Here is a 15,563-nt window from a genome sequence, read left to right on the forward strand (position 1 = left end):
GAGCGGAGCCGCCTGGCGGGAGGGCGGCCGGGGAGCAGCGGTGCAGCGGTCGGAGGGACGGGAGGCAAGTGTGCGTGGAGGTACCGGCGTGAGGGGGGGGGGGGGCGAGGTCGTGCGGGGGGCGTGGGGTTCCGTTCCGAGGGAGACGGGGGTGGGGGGAAGAAAGAGAGAAAGAAAGAAAGAGGGAAAGAACGCCCCGAGCAGCCGGACTGCCCGTGCTGAGCGTTACGTGAACTCTGCTCGGGACACAGGCGTGCTCAGCTCCCGCTGTGCGCAGCCACGCACGGGGCTGGTGGGGGTTGGAGGCCTTCGGTCCTCCGGTGACTGCTGTGTGCCCCCGTGTGCCGCTGCTCCTTTGGTGCTTGTGCAGCCCGGCCCGCTGCCAGCTGGCTCTGCGCCGCGCTCGGGTGCCCGGGGCTCTCTGGTAAGCGGCCGCGGGGCAGAGCCGGCCCGGCAGCGGGGCGGAGGCGAGCGCAGAAAGAGGAGCGGAGCGGTGTTCGTTGTTCTGAGTGGCCGCCCCGGGCGCCCAGCGCTGGGCGAGGAGGAGCCTTTGTCAGCCCTGTGTCAGCTCTGTGGCCCGGGGCCTTCCAGCTGCCAGCACCAGGAGGAGGGAGAGGTCCGGACGGAGACGAGGCGCAGAGCGTTGGGCTGCTGCGGGTGCCGGCAGAGCTGGGCCGGCCCAGCGTTTGGTGTGCGTTGCGGATACCGAGACCTGTCGGATCAGTCGGGCTGCAGGGGCTGAAGAATCGGGTGGAACTGCTCACAGCATTGCTGTGCCTACACCTTGGCCACATACGGCCTCAGAACGTAGCCCAGACTCAGTGACCTGGGAGCTGAAGTGGAAGCGCTCTGCCTGGCTATGGCTGTGTGTAGTCACGAGTTAACAAGCACCCGTTGTTAAGGGATGTGGAGGTGGGTGCAGACAAAATAGTATTTTTCCTTTGAATCCCAACAGTATAAACCGGATAACGTTTGATCGCACGCCAAGTCAACAGATCGTGACCAAAAAACGAAAGAAAACTTTGCCGTGCTGAGAGCTCCCATGTAAAGTAGGACGGCGGTGAAGTGCATCTTCCCACTCCTGTACCATGGCAGGTGTGTGTGCATTGGCATCGCTCTATATGAGCAGCACAGCCTGGTGAAGGCACGGAGCAAACCTGGTGAAAAAGGAAAAGCAATATTTACCAGAATGACTGGACTACAATGTATGCCCTGCTTTTTATGCTACATCCTAAAGGCAGGGACGCTTCGTCGTAAGGGAAAGCATATTATTCAGAAACTACCATACATAGTAGTTCCATTCCAAGGCAGAGCTGAGCGCTATCTGCAGTGAGTCATGCTGTTAACATGGAAGCTGTCTGTGTGATTTAGTCAAGCCATGGACTGTGTAGAAATTCGGGGCAGGGCTGCTCTCCCTCGCAGTGGGACGGGGTGAGCCGCCCTCACAGCTGGCTGCCTCCCCACAGCTGGACAGGGAGTGCAGAGCGTGGTACCAAACCTTTGTCCAAGCCTGAAGTTAAGCAATGTGAGTCCCACTCCTGTTTGTTTTTTACTGCTCTGCTCCAGTTATTTACTGGAACATTATTACGCCTGAGGGGATAGAAATGGAAGAAAAAAGCTTTTATTTTGCTTCCCCGTGAGAACTCCTTAGGGAAACACCCAGGCCTAGAGCAACAGGCAGCTTCTGGTTGTGGCAGGGAGATTTTCCCAGGAAGGAGTTAGCTTTTCTGCAGTTAACTCATGGCTTTTTAAATAACAACTCAGAGGGAAGAAGATACCCTCTGGGTGGAAGCGTGACATTTAATGGGAACCCCCTATTTGCTTCCTTCACATTTTCCTACTACGTGGCTGCTCGCTTCTTTGGCTTCCTCTGAAGGTATTTTCTTATCCTGCTTCCATCTCTGATGCTTTCTGTTGTAACTATTTACCTTACAGTTAGCTTTAAATTGCACATCACGCTGGAGGACACACATGAGTGGGTATGTTTCACACTGTCCAACTCCATCACATCTGGACTTCGGGGCCTGAAGATTCACATCCTTACAGGAGGAACTGGGAGGCCTTGGCATCCTGCCTTTCATCCAGGGAGAAGATTCACCCAGGGTCGTCCTCTTTTAGTGACACGTCAGCTTGGGTTCGCCTGGCTGTGTGCACATCCAGGATCCCAGCAGCTCCTACAGGGCGAATCTTGGGAAGGTTGTCAGGTGCCAGGCAGGGCTGGCAGAAGCCATGCGGGTGTCCTGCAGACAAGCCCCGTGCTGCAGAAGGTGCAGCCCATGTGCATCAACAACAAATCCCAATACCTGCAGCTTTTCAGAAGCGCCGGCCACGCAGCACTGCTCACAAAAAGCTATTAATGCAGAGTCATTTCCTTCAGGTTCCCTCGCGGGGCTGAACCAGCGCCATTGCTTTGTACAGGGACTGCTGGCCTGCTCGAAAGAAAAGAATCTGGGGACTAGGGAGAACTGAGCAGTCTGTTAAATAGCTTAGGCAAGACAAAAACAGTGCATGGCGACCTCGAACAGCTATTCTGTGGTTTCCCTTCTAGCATTCTGAAGGGTACTTGGAGTGAAGGGCAAGGCAAGAATGTAAACCGTCATCTCAAACACTCAGAGCTCAGCATGTTGTTCTCTTTGCCTTCCCTTTCCCCCACATTCCAACACTCTGGCTATAGGGACTCTGTATCAAAGATGAGAAAAACGTGGAGAGAGGTTCTATATGGGTTATGCTCTGAAATGCTCACAGAAACTAGGGCTGCACAGATCCCTGTGATCTGTGGGCTACCTCGTGATTGCTGAACTACCTCGCTGTAAGAGGAAATGACTCACTTTCTCGTGGATTGTTAGGCCTGAATAGTCTTGGTGTACCATTAAGCACAGAAGGAATTAGGCGCACTGAAAAATTGAACGTACAACGTAAAGCACTTCCCTTACTGCAAACTGTGAATAGCACAACGTCAGCTTTTGCTTCAGAGCTACCTTTATGTATGTTTTAAAGAACCACAAGCACCTGGGCTGTGTGAGAACAAGGGTGCAGAGGTGTAGGGAAAGATGAGCGTGCTGCGCTCTACTTCCCTTTCAGCAGACATCAGGCTATTTTCAGTGATGTGTCTTATAACTGGAAGCACAGGCAGGCGAAGCACGGCTGGGGCAATGGAGGAAGGAGCTGGCTGTGTGGGTTTTTTATTCATGTAGCTGCTGCCTTTTTGCCTTTTTTTTTTTTTTTTCCCTTCCTTTTTTCTTCATTTTGTCATGCAGGGAGGATCAGTGGGAACAAACAGTAGAGCACTCTGTTTGGTTCCAAAAGTCTGCCTCAGCTCTGACCCAAAACAGCACTCTGGGCGGTGTGTATCTGCAGCTAATCCTCAAGAAAATGAGCGTGCAGTCAGAAATGGGAGACTGGCTCCAGAGACCACGGATGTCCTCCCTGTGCTGCATCCAGCCCATCGTCAGCCAGCTCACAGCGCTAGCACGGCGCCTGTGCAGCTGTGCTGGCAGGGACAGAAGGGCCTGGCTCCGGTCCCCTCCAGCTGTCACAGTGCAGAAACTCCCCGTGTGTGAAGTATTTCAGGCCAGTCTGATTTCTTTAGCATGGGAATGAAGTTATACTGGTAAAAAGCATGGTTGTAATGGAAAAAAAAAAAACAAACGCTCTGTATTAGAGAGCTTCCAGTGCTGTGAATGGAACCACCCCAATACAGACCGGGTTGTTGCAAAGTGGGGTCAGAAACTTTGAAAAATTAATTCTAAAAGGTCATAAACTAATGTGGAGAGTGGAAAAGAGATTATTTTTAACCTCCACCGACACGGGAAGCTTCTCACTTGCACGCAGGCTCGCTGCTCGGCCTCGTCCTGGTGGTCTGTTAAGTGCAGCTTCATCACTTCTTTGTTTTCCTCTCTTCAGGGTGAGCTGGAGATGGTGGACCACCTCGCAAACACTGAGATCAACAGCCAGCGCATTGCTGCTGTGGAAAACTGCTTCGGGGCTTCTGGACAACCCCTAGCCGTGCCAGGAAGAGTCCTTTTGGGAGAAGGGATTTTAACCAAAGAATGCCGCAAGAAACCAAAGCCTCGCATATTCTTCCTGTTCAATGACATCCTCGTGTACGGGAGCATAGTGATTAACAAAAGGAAGTACAATTCCCAGCACATCATTCCCCTTGAAGATGTCACTTTGGAGACGCTGCCAGACACTTTGCAGATGAAGAACCGCTGGATGATCAAAACCTCAAAGAAGTCCTTTGTGGTTTCTGCAGCCTCCCTGACGGAGAGGAAGGAGTGGATCAGCCATCTGGAGGAGTGCATCAGGCACCTGCTGACAAAAACGGGCAGGCAGCCCTCCACAGAGCACGCGGCCCCCTGGATCCCCGACAAGGCGACAGACATCTGCATGCGCTGCACACAGACCAAGTTCTCCACGCTCACTCGAAGGCACCACTGCCGCAAGTGTGGCTTTGTGGTGTGTGGAGACTGCTCCAGGCAGAGGTTTTTGATGCCTCGGCTGTCCCCCAAGCCCTTGAGGGTCTGCAACCTGTGCTACAGGCAGCTGCTGGCAGAACAGAAGAAGGAAGAGGAGGCTGACTGTCAGCAGCCAGAGCAGTACCGTTCCGCCATTCCGGGCTATGAGCCCTCCAGTGGTGATGACAGTGACAAGTCTGATGATTACAAAGTTGATCAGTGGCCTGCAGACACGGAGTTTTATACCTCAGAAGTATCTTGGTCATCTTTCCATAGCTGACCTCCTTGAGAACCAATGGTGTTTAAATAATGGGAAGCCAACTTCTGGCCTCCAATGCATGTCCTTCTCGGTGTGTTCTGCGGAGGCCATGCCTGGGAAGGTGGATATTGGCCCCTGTTTGTGCTGTCTGCAAGGGGAACAAAGGTCAGGGACTACCCCAAGTCATTCTGAGAACGTCTCATATACGCAAGCAGAGAGTGACAGGTTAGAGAAGAGCACGGACTAGAGATCAGTCTTGATCCAAGTGAGTTCACCCTTCTGTGCCTTAGTCTTCCTGCCTGCAAAAATGGAGCAATAATACTCTTGGGAGAAAAAAGAGCTAGCAATCCTTGGCTGAAATATGCTTGCCTGCTCATGTTGAATTCCTCCTTCAGAGGTGATGGGACCTCCAGATGGGTGCACTGCAGAAAACTGGTGCTTTTGCTTCCCACGAAGCATTCTGTCCGCAGAGAACAGAGAACTTGTAGGGCTGGCTCTTTTCACAAGTATTACATCTACTTCAGAGATTGTCGTTGCAGCTGTGCAAAGCTGCCTCTCCTCAGTGGGTGGTGAGATAGGCGTGGACTTTGACTTCTACACCAGGAATTCTGAACTTTGGAAACACTAAGGAATTGGCACAGTGAATGCATATGAGGCTTATCAAAGGGCCGGGGCTCTCATATGGAAAGAAATCGTGATATTAGATGTCTGTGATATCAACAAGGAAGGGAGGGATGGGAAGAGGGACAGGTACGTTTATACAAAGGAGAGAAGGAAAAGGTTTACTGCGGTTGACTCAACTTAAGCGCAGAGCTACAGATCTCAAAACCAGGCAGTTTCACCAGATTGCCAGAGAGCTGATGACCTCAAGCCTATCAGGTAAAAGAGTTGCCCAGGGAAGACTTTTAGCAAGTCTCAATTTGGGGCATTTTTCTAGAATTTTTAAAATCAAAGAGCTTCAGCATTTTGATTCCCACTCCCTTCCTAAAAAAGTCCTCAAGGAATTGAACACTCCTGTGCTCGCTCACTTGTATCAGTTGCACAAGTTCAAAGTTAAGGTCCTTAATGCATCTTCAGGATTGGAGCCCAAGAAAATTAATCTGAGATGAACTTAAAAGTTCAAAATAAGTTCAAATATTTGAGTAAACACAGTTTGTTTCTGTCATAATGTAGCGCTGGAGTAAATATGCTGAAAATTAGACAACAGCAATTATATTGCAGCAGACATTGCCACAAACTCAGTTAATAATTCTAGTATATTTTTATATGGTGTATTTTATTTTCTGGGAAAGGAACATGGCTGAGAATCCACTGCCAACGTTATAAACCATTTCCTTACCAGTTTCTGGTCTAAAAATGGCATTGAATGCCACGTGGCCAGGTTGAGATTTTTTAAATTTAAGCTCAAAATAATCATTCTTACTTTCTTTTGTAAACTGCCACTGTCCAATCAATTTGTATTACTTGACTGTGTGAGAATAAAGATATGGCTACCAGGAAGAAGCCAGAAAAATATGTCAGTGAAGTGTGTTATTTTACATGAGCCTGAAAAAGAAATGGCACAGATGCTGTGATTGAGGCACAGCCAGCCAGCACGAAATCCAGCTCTTAGCAACTCTTCAGCCACGGGATGGACATTTTAGTCTTGCATTTACTACCAGAAGGTGAATATTTTTGAAGAAATTGCCAAACCTGACGCTTCCTTTCTGTTTATACCATTTTATCATCTGTCTGAGTTTTCCCAAGTCTTTTGCAATCCCCTGTGGTAGTCTATATTAATTGGAATGGGATTTTTCCGGTGGGGCCACAGCTTGGGGTAGGTCAACAAACCTTCTGACCTAAACAGATGTTTTTTAAAGTAGTAAGTACACCAAGTTCTGTTTTCTGCCATCCCTCTTCGAGTTTAGTTCATAATTCTCAGCAGCAGCGATTGTTTTTATAATGCCTCCCACCCACCAGAAGGGTGTATATGCTATGCAAACAGAAAATGACCTTAAAAATAAACAGCCATTTGAACAGTTCACAAGCCAAAAATAGCACAGTTGTTGAATCAGCGTGCATAACTTGAGTTCCAATTCTGTACTCCATAGGCAAAACTCTCAGTTTCTTCCCAGTAATTGGCTTCAGGAATATATTCCAGTTTTGAACCTACTCCTCAGTCCTCTTAGAGATCAGCTTTTCTTCTGTATCCAAAGGTCTTACTATTATCAGTTCCCAAGAGATCTATGAATTGTTTTTATCCACTAATAGAGAATAGTCACACCTCTAATAATCACAGAATCATTAAGGTGGGAAAAGACCTCTAAGATGATCTAGTTCAGCAGTCCAGCTGCCACCAGCATTGCCCACTCTCTGTGTCCCTGAGTACCACCCTTACTCTTTCCTTAAACACCTGTGGGAACAGTGACTCCACCACCTCCCCAGGCAGGCAGCCTGCTCCAATGCCTCACCACTTCTTCTAAGTTTTTCCTAATATCCAACCTGAATCTCTCCTGGAACAACTTGAGGCCATTCCCTCTCGTCCTGTTGCAGTTACCTGGGAGGAGAGGCCGACCCCCACCTCACCACAACCTCCTCTGAGGCAGCTGGGAGTGATAAGGTCTCCTCAGAGCCTCCTCTTCTACAGACTAAACAAACCCAGTTCCCTCAGCTGCTTCGCATAAGATTTGCAATAAGTGCCTCTTTGTAGAGCGAGATCTTTTTTGCAATCACAGCAGCAAGAAAGAAAAGGAACCCAGCCCCTTTTTTATGTGCGTGCTATAATTCATGCCATTTTGTGAAATGCACAAACATTCCAGCTATTCTTACTTTCCCATTCCATACAGAAAAAGGGTATGAAAAAGAGTCAAGCACAGAAAAGCTGTGATACCCATGAGAGGAAGGGCAACTAGCAAGACACGCACTGCTACTTTAAGTATCAGTCTGAATGTTGCTTTAGACCCGAGGTGCATACTGGCAATTGCACTTCCATAAACTTCAGATGGACACATTGCCTTCCTGTACCTTCACATTCTTTCTCACAGTTTTCCATTCTTGCAAGACAGTCCGTGCTACTCTCTGTGATGCAGCCATGCAGACAGAGCTTCAGGGCATCGCTCAGCAGCTGCTCCTGAAACGCTGGCTGTGCTGGTGCTGATGGGCAAGGAGACCTGGAAAGGCTGGGGCTGCCAGAGGTTGGAGAACACCTTTCACCTGAAAGACCTTAGAAACAGAGCAATTCTTACATTGTTAAAGCATGTGACAAGAGGAGCGTGCCTAGAGAAACATCAGGAAATTTAAACAAGGCCTCTTTTTTTCCTTTTTCTTTCCACTCTTCTTTAGTTTTATTAGCCAAGCTCAGCGCTGTGATTAGAGCCTGAGGCTCCTGGCATCTGGCCGGCTCAACACACAGGTTTTACATCATGGTCAGTGCTATTACAGTCCATCTTGGAGTTTTCCAGCCTGATTCTATCTCCAGTGCATTAATGGGGCATTTCCTGATTTTATTTATTTATTTATTTTTGAGCTAAGTACGTCTGTGGCCCGGGACTCGTTAAAATGTGAAAAACCAGCAGAAAGAGCAGCAGTCTGAATGCTCACTTGGAAAAAACACATGCAGGCAGGGGACTCTGTGGGGTCACAGCCTCTCCCTAAAGGACTCCCAAACACGATGCATGGGGATTAGTTGCCAGAAGGTTTCCTTGCACAGATTCCTGTGTGAAGGTGTTGACACCCAAACACAGCAGCACTGTGTGGCCATCCCAGTGGGGGGGGGAGGGGGAGGGCTGGTTTGGGAAAATCCAACTGGCTGAAATTGGATCTTTCTGCTCCTTCGAGCAGAACCTGGAACCCAGTCACTGCAAGAGAAACACAAGAGCTTTTTGGCACTCAGCAAAATCTCTGCTTTGCAGCTGGGCACACAAGTCAGAGGATAGTCCCCATAGCTGTCAGGAGCGAGAAGAATGTGCATGCATGGAACAAGGGAAACAAAATTGGAATGGTAGCAGACCTCCTGAAATCAGACATCCACATCAGCGCTCCACAATCCGTGGGAAGGAAGAAGAGACACTGCCACAGCAGCTAGTCACAAGAGCAGAATGAAAGTTAGCAGGGAAATGTAAGTGCATCTGTGAGTAAGCTGAAAAGAAAGGATGGAAGGGCTTCAGTGCAAAGGCGTGCTCCGGCCCGAGGCACGGCCAAGGAACAGCACAGGCTGTGGAGCACACTGCTGACTCAGCACAACGTCCGGCCATCTGAAGGCAGCACAACGAAGTGAGCCAGCTCCGCAGTTCCAAGTCACTCAAATAGTTTTTATCCCAAGCAGAAGTTCTGGCTCTGCCACAGCCCACGGCCTCTTGCATCTCACTACAACTGCGAAGCGGTTCTTCATTTTCCTCAGCTTGGGATTTTTGGTTAACAAAGGAATGACAAGCACAGACGGACCCAACCACAGCAGAGCTTTAAAGGGACACGTCTCAAACTAAAAACAGAGGCTTCTACATCTGGCTCTTTCTGCTCCAAGCCTTGGATTTTTAAGAAGGGCGTTAGCAGAGAGGAGGTCACTCTGTGCTTACTGCTATTTCCACAGCAGACACAGTGTCACAACGTAACTCCAAGAAACTCTTGCCCAGCCACCCCAGATGGGAGTGCTGGAGGGGCTCTCCCAGTGACGCTGTGCACCGGGGGTGCAGCAAACAGCCAGGGCTGCTTTACACCATACATCACACACAGAAATCACGGTGCAGCACACTGTATGAGAAAGAGCCTTTCCTGCCTCTGCACTTGCTCATAAAATCTCAGAACAGCGCTCAGTGCTGCCTTCTTGAGACAGCAGCTGAAGGAGAGTCATGCAGGGAAACAGTATCAAACACTCAGTAGCACTGAGCAGCTCCCTTTGAAGGCGGCGCTGGGCTTCCTTTCCAGTAAGGCCTGGCCGTGACAATAAACCATAAGCAGGTTTTCTGCTAACCTCTCAGACTCTCACAGCCCACAGCACGTTACACAATCTCCCTGTCGCTGTTCCATCAGCCAGAGCTCTCACAGCACTTCTGTGCAGCCCAGGGCTGGGCTGGGCAGTGGGCACATTGCTGCTGGTGCCAGCCGTGTGTGGCCGCTGGGCACGGAGGGGAGCTTTGGTTCCTATTTCATCAGAGCAGAGTTGGTCTCTAGATATTTGTCCGAAAAACAACGTGAGTGTTTTGGTGAGACGCTTAGAAAAACAGGATTTGAGAAAGGAAAAGCATTAACTTAAGGCCAGATGGGCCTCTTCCTCTAACAGAAGAAGAAAAGGTCACACATGGCTTTTATCATAGACGCAACATGTAAGGTAAAAGCAGATGCCTTCGTGGTTTCATACATGAAGGCTCCTCCAGAGGTACCTGAAGGGAAGTAAGGGTGGCACCACGGCCTCTCAGCAGATCTATTCCTTCTCCCATGAAAGCCCAAAGAGGGACCATCCCCGTAGCACATCCCCACGGCCCGCATTCAAGCACACGGCTGAGCTGCAGCCTGCCTGAATCAGCTGGGGTGAGTGTGAGCTGCCAGAGCCTGCCAGCCCCAGCAGCAACAGGCCACGTGTGACACACTGCCTCCAGCGCTGCCCCAGGTGCCGAGCAGCCCGATGCCTGAGCACCACTGCCAGCAGTGCCCAGCGACTGTCCAGACCATCTGAATGGCTTGGATACTGCACTGCAAGCTGGCAACACAGGAACACACACCAGAACAGCCTTAATGATGAGAGGTTCCCCAAAACCCAGATGGTAAAGAGCTACAGTGTTGATCAGTGGAGGGTGACACATAGAGGCTGTCACACTTTGCTGTTTCAAAGCTTCAGAAGTACCACTGCTGTTCCTGTAGTACAGCAGTTAGAGCTATGGCAGAATAACACTATCAGTAAATGTACAGCATGGATTTTCCTAACATCACCATCTTTTACACAGAAAAAATGAATTCTTTGCACCACAGTGGAATAAAATTGGTTCAAAGCAGCCAGTAGAAATGCCAGTTTCATAGCCCTAGCTTTGTTACAGATATTCCCACCAAATCACAGAGCTTCTATATCTGTTTATTATTTGCCCTCATTTGTAGAGCTGCACAGGCTCTTTTCTGCCATGCTCCTTTGCAATAAAGACAAAGCAGGAGGTACAACGAGAGATGCAAAATCTTACAGCAAGAGCCCAGTCCGTGAAGCCAGACAGGAGCAGGAGGCCTGCAGGACTCCAACACACCCATGGAGTTTGTTTCCTGTCATGGAGCAGCCAAAAGTGAGGCCAAGATTTCCAAAATGGCACTTACGTAACTCACGTATATGGCAGAGCCACTGAGTTACAGTCTTCTTATATGCGACCACAGCAGGTTTGTTCTATTTATATTCCCTAGGCATGTTACCCTCATAAGAGCGGGGTCTGTAACGCAGCTAGCGTAACCACCAGAGCAAGGGCAGTCTTGCATAGTGTGTCCCTGTTGCTCAAAACCTACTCTTTCCATGAGCTTCAGCTTTTCAAGCATGCTGGCAATCACTAACAAAGCATTCAACATTTTAGCTGACGTTCTCTTTCTCTCCTCAGGGACACTCAATAACCAAAATCTAGCACATGACTGTATCACAGTAGCAATCCTGAAATCCATGCTTGTTATTTTACACATAACAATTTAGAGACAGATCCCAGTAAAACAGTGTTAATCCTCCACACAACTTCCCCAGTTTCAGCATCCTCACCGCTCTGGAGAATCATCTGGGAAATTCATGAGCCATGCAGGGAGCCCATGGGGACTGCAGCTCCTCTTCCACATGTGAGATGGGGAGGAGGCCTGTCTTGGAAACAAGCAGAGAATCCAGTCATTAAAGTGAGCGTGAGCCATGGAGCTCCCACGAGACACACTTCCACAGGCAGTTCAAGAGCCAGATGTGGTCATAGCAGCTGTTTTGACCAGACCAGACTGATCCACCTCCAGTAAAGCTCTGCCTCCCGCCCAGCAGCACTTGAACTTTCTCCCTCCCACTCCCCCAACAGAATTTCTCTCTTGTGTTACGGAGACTGAACTTTCCTGGAGCCAAACTCTGCACAACTACGGCCCCTGGAATGTGTGCTGGAATGTGGAGAATACACTGTGCTCTAGGAGGTTAGCATCTGGCACAGTCCTGTAACTGAACACACCTCACTCAACTATCTTCTCAGCTATCTGCGAGCTGAGAGTTTGCTGCAGTTTCAGGAAGAACAACAAGACAGCACTTACATCAACTTTAGTTCTGTGACAACAGTTAAACATTCGAAGAGCAGTGCAGGACTGTTCAGTCAGCGTAGAGCCCATGTAATCCCTCTCTGTAAAACCACTTTCCCTTCTGCAGAACAAAACAATGGCAGGACAGTATTTTAATGCAACTTCCACTGAATCTGAGTATGAATGAGCTTTTGTCTGTTTTTAGATGCTAATGCCACGGATGCGTTTTCTTACTGGTGCAAACAATAAAAACATTTAGATTAATTCTTGAGTCGATATTGTAACCTTGAGAAAATGAAGTACCTGGTTGCAACCAACAGAGAGAGGTTTGGTTTTCCTCTGCTTTGCTTAAGTGCTTATTTACACACTGGAAATTTTCAGGGAGGAAGGCTCCACTCCTGAGAAGGGACAACACACACAAAGGCACGTGGGCAGGTCTTCCTCTCTTACAGGAAAAAGACTTCATACAGTGTGAAGTGTGCTGCACTGTTTTCAGCATGTGATTGCTTTGGCAGCACATATGTCATACTTGACTTGCAGTAGCACATACGTTGGCACAACACTACGGAAATTGTACGTTTGACTGTGTTTGGCATAACATACATAAGTAGCCTTAATAAACCAGAGCCACAGTTCACCTACCTGAAAACTGCTGGGGAAAGTGTAACAAGCACCCATAGACTGATATTTCTCTCTTTTAGTCCCTCGCAAACCAGCGGCTGATTCTGGAGTAGTGTGTTTAATAGTCCTTGCTGGCCCTCTCTACCATTCATCTGCCCAATCACTTTTTGAACACATTTCTGTTTTGGCATCCAGAACATCCTGTGCCAATTTGCTCCACAATTCACTTTTAACACTGGGTGAAAAAGCACTTCCTTTTACCTCAATTGTTTCAATGAGTACACCCTGACTTTTATGCATTGTTATTGTTCTTGTTCTTCTGTGTGCCATTCATAGTCTTTACTAAAGTTCCCTCCATTAGTATCTTTTCCAGGTTGAATTATTTTCAAGTAATCAATCTCTCTTTATACTGATGCACTTCCATACCATGTTATCCTCTGAATCTTTTCCAGCTCTACAATTGCTCTTTTGGGCTCAAAAAGGACTGATGAGAATGGGACAAGCAGACTCAAGACGTGGTTGTAAACTGGATCCACTCAGTGACAGCACGTTAACTGCTTTGTCCTCGTTTTCCTTCCTCGTCCATCCCAACCTTTCTTCTGATCTGCTTCTGGTCTTCTGATTGTTGCTGAGCACTGGGCTTGTATTTTCAGAAATCTGTCCACAGTAACCTCAAACCCTTTCCTGAGAGGAAATAGGTCTTTCAGAGCTCAGCATTAGGACTATATAGTAAGGGTGACCTTTCTTCTATGGTTGTTTATCAATACTAAGCAAAACCTGCCCTTCTACTGATGACTCGCTCAAGTTCAGGCTAGCAGTAGATGCAGACAGAAGCTGGCAGACACTGGAGTACTGACAGCAGATGACTTAACTGCACAGAAAGGCACTGAAATCCTGCAGTTATAACAGAGCTTATGCGTTCTTCCTTGACATGTCAGCATTGCACCTATGCGCAGCATGACTTTGTTTTCTGCTGTGACAGTGTACACATACAATATATAAAGTACAGCAGGGCACCAGCAGCACACAAACTAGGGCTGTTTGATTAAGACCAGCACAGTGCCCAGGTTTAACTTTGGTTCCAGGGGCACTGGGACCACATCCCCTGCGTTGGGTTAAGAAATGGTGGAAGCCACATACACTGGTGTACATAAGTGGAAACAAACTATTGCATAACACTGGGGCCACTCTGTTGAATGCTTGGCATGATGCTGCTTTGCACGAATACTTGAGGTTCCCAAAGGTGTGCTAAAGCTAACCAAAAGAAGTGAGACAGCTTTGAAGTTCACCTTAATTGTTGAGGTTGGTTAACTGATTTCCCAATTTTTATCTGAAGACAGGATCCAGTTTTGTTTTATTGCAGAACAATATAGAAGAGTTAAATCACGTGTAGTACAACCACATATCTTTGTCACAAGGCTACTCTTGCAGATAAATTAGTATCAGTAGAATACTTTGAAGATGTAAAGAGCTACAGGAGTACTCCATATTATCCTCATTGCTGCTTATCATTAGCACTACAATACTGAGGCTAATCTTTGCCCTTTACTCAAGTAAGACATGCTGCAGCCACTGTCAACAGTCCAAGTCCCACAGAACCTGGGCCAGGGACACAAAAGACCAAAAGAAAGATCCAACTCGGCAGCAGCACAAGCTCCTGCAGAGTTAAGCTTTAGAGACGGAAGGAAGCCTCAAGTATGCAAACGGCTGCCAGGCAATTGAAGGCTGTTCACTGCGGTTATGGAAAAAGTATTTTCTATATAAATTCCTGGAGAGAATGCCAGGAAAAAAGCAAGCAAGTTCCTTTTATGGAAACCAACAAAAACAGATTGAAGGCCCTGCTTTACCATCACCCTCTTTAGTATTTTATTACTGATTTTGCTCCTGCACAAGCAATTAATAAACTGCAGTTTGGTAAAAAGTATGCTCTACTTTGGCATTCCTTTGGATACTTCAGCAACTCTTTAGCTCTAACACAGTACTTGCTAAACAGTTTTGCCCAGTCCCCTCCCTTCTGAACTAACCTGGAGCATTTGCTCTTGCACGCCATCTGTCCCAAGTCCAACTACCACATTCAGCTGTTGCATCTTTTCTTCACCACTCTATAGGGAGCAAGTCTTCAATTTACAGCTTTGGAAAATCTGTTAATGCTGGGCTTAAAATTAACCTGGAAGGGCAAGGAAAAAAAATTAGATCCCCTCTAATTCTGGCCTAAAGATTCTTAGAGCTCGAAAGATTTGAGTAGATGCAGACAGAAGTTTAGACTCAAAGATGCCTGTCTTCATGCAGAAAACTTCCATCAGTATCAGAGATGGCAGGAATATTTGCCTCAGAGTATTACTGTACACTGGCACAGTTAGCTGAGTGAGAACAACAATTTAAGCAGGAAATACACACAAATATCAGAAGAATATGCTTACCTGTAATTCTAAAACCAAAACAGGTTTTAGGTTAGGATAACAGCCTATCATAACATAGGCTCACATACTGCATCATGGCAGATGCCCATCTCCTGCAGCTCCAAGGGAATGCTGATCTGTGGGAGGCTGATTCTGCCTGCAGTGGTTGATTCTCTGGCTAGAACATTATCTTTGCTGAAAGATCAGCAGCAAAATTAGATGAAATCACACCACTTTGAGAGGATCACAAAAGTACAGATGTCGAAATAGCATGTCCTTACTGAATGCTGTTCATCTTTGCCTAAATCATTCTTGCTGCACAATCATCCAAAGAAATGAATGCTTTCATTTTTGCAGACTTCAGAATAATTTTTATGTATTTACCTCTTAGGCTCTTTTGGAATTCATAAATCACATTTAATGAGAAGTATTAGCTCAGACTTACTGCAATTATGTAATGAATGTTTGATTTCTGGCTTGCAGCCTGAAAAATACATAGATTTCTGTGATCTCTAGAAAGGTAAAGATGAAACCCCATGTGTTAATTAGGGGCTAATAGCTTTAGTTCACTGTAATATAAAGACTTTTTTTTTTTTTTTAAAGCTTTCCAACTCTGATGAAGGTCTG

General features: G+C 47.5%; 1 protein-coding gene and 1 long non-coding RNA gene across 8 annotated transcripts; one reads left to right on the forward strand and one right to left on the reverse strand.

Moving 5' to 3' along the window:
* The first annotated feature begins 4 nt into the window (after positions 1-4).
* Positions 5-6,231, forward strand: PLEKHF1 (pleckstrin homology and FYVE domain containing 1). 7 transcript variants are annotated; one of them, XM_046899722.1, is made up of 3 exons: positions 5-80; positions 956-1,095; positions 3,904-6,231. In XM_046899722.1, exon 3 carries the CDS (start codon positions 3,916-3,918, stop codon positions 4,735-4,737), a length of 822 nt encoding a protein of 273 aa, XP_046755678.1. In that variant the 5' UTR covers positions 5-80; positions 956-1,095; positions 3,904-3,915; the 3' UTR covers positions 4,738-6,231. The 7 variants fall into 7 exon arrangements, with proteins under 7 accessions (XP_046755678.1, XP_046755679.1, XP_015147912.1 ...); XM_046899723.1 differs by having other exon boundaries at positions 5-70; positions 956-1,205; XM_015292426.4 differs by having other exon boundaries at positions 5-70.
* LOC121106564 lies at positions 5,963-15,100 on the reverse strand. Its single transcript, XR_005839098.2, has 4 exons — positions 14,958-15,100; positions 14,562-14,704; positions 11,932-12,037; positions 5,963-11,505 (listed from the first exon to the last, which is right to left on the reverse strand). It is a non-coding gene; the product is annotated as an uncharacterized LOC121106564 (long non-coding RNA).
* Positions 15,101-15,563: the final 463 nt, after the last annotated feature.

Source organism: Gallus gallus, chromosome 11, assembly GCF_016699485.2.
Source record: "Gallus gallus isolate bGalGal1 chromosome 11, bGalGal1.mat.broiler.GRCg7b, whole genome shotgun sequence".
NCBI lineage: Eukaryota > Metazoa > Chordata > Aves > Galliformes > Phasianidae > Gallus > Gallus gallus.

Bases quoted from the DNA above. Each gene is read 5' to 3' on its own strand.
- PLEKHF1 (XM_046899722.1), top strand. From the start codon at position 3,916: ATGGTGGACCACCTCGCAAACACTGAGATCAACAGCCAGCGCATTGCT.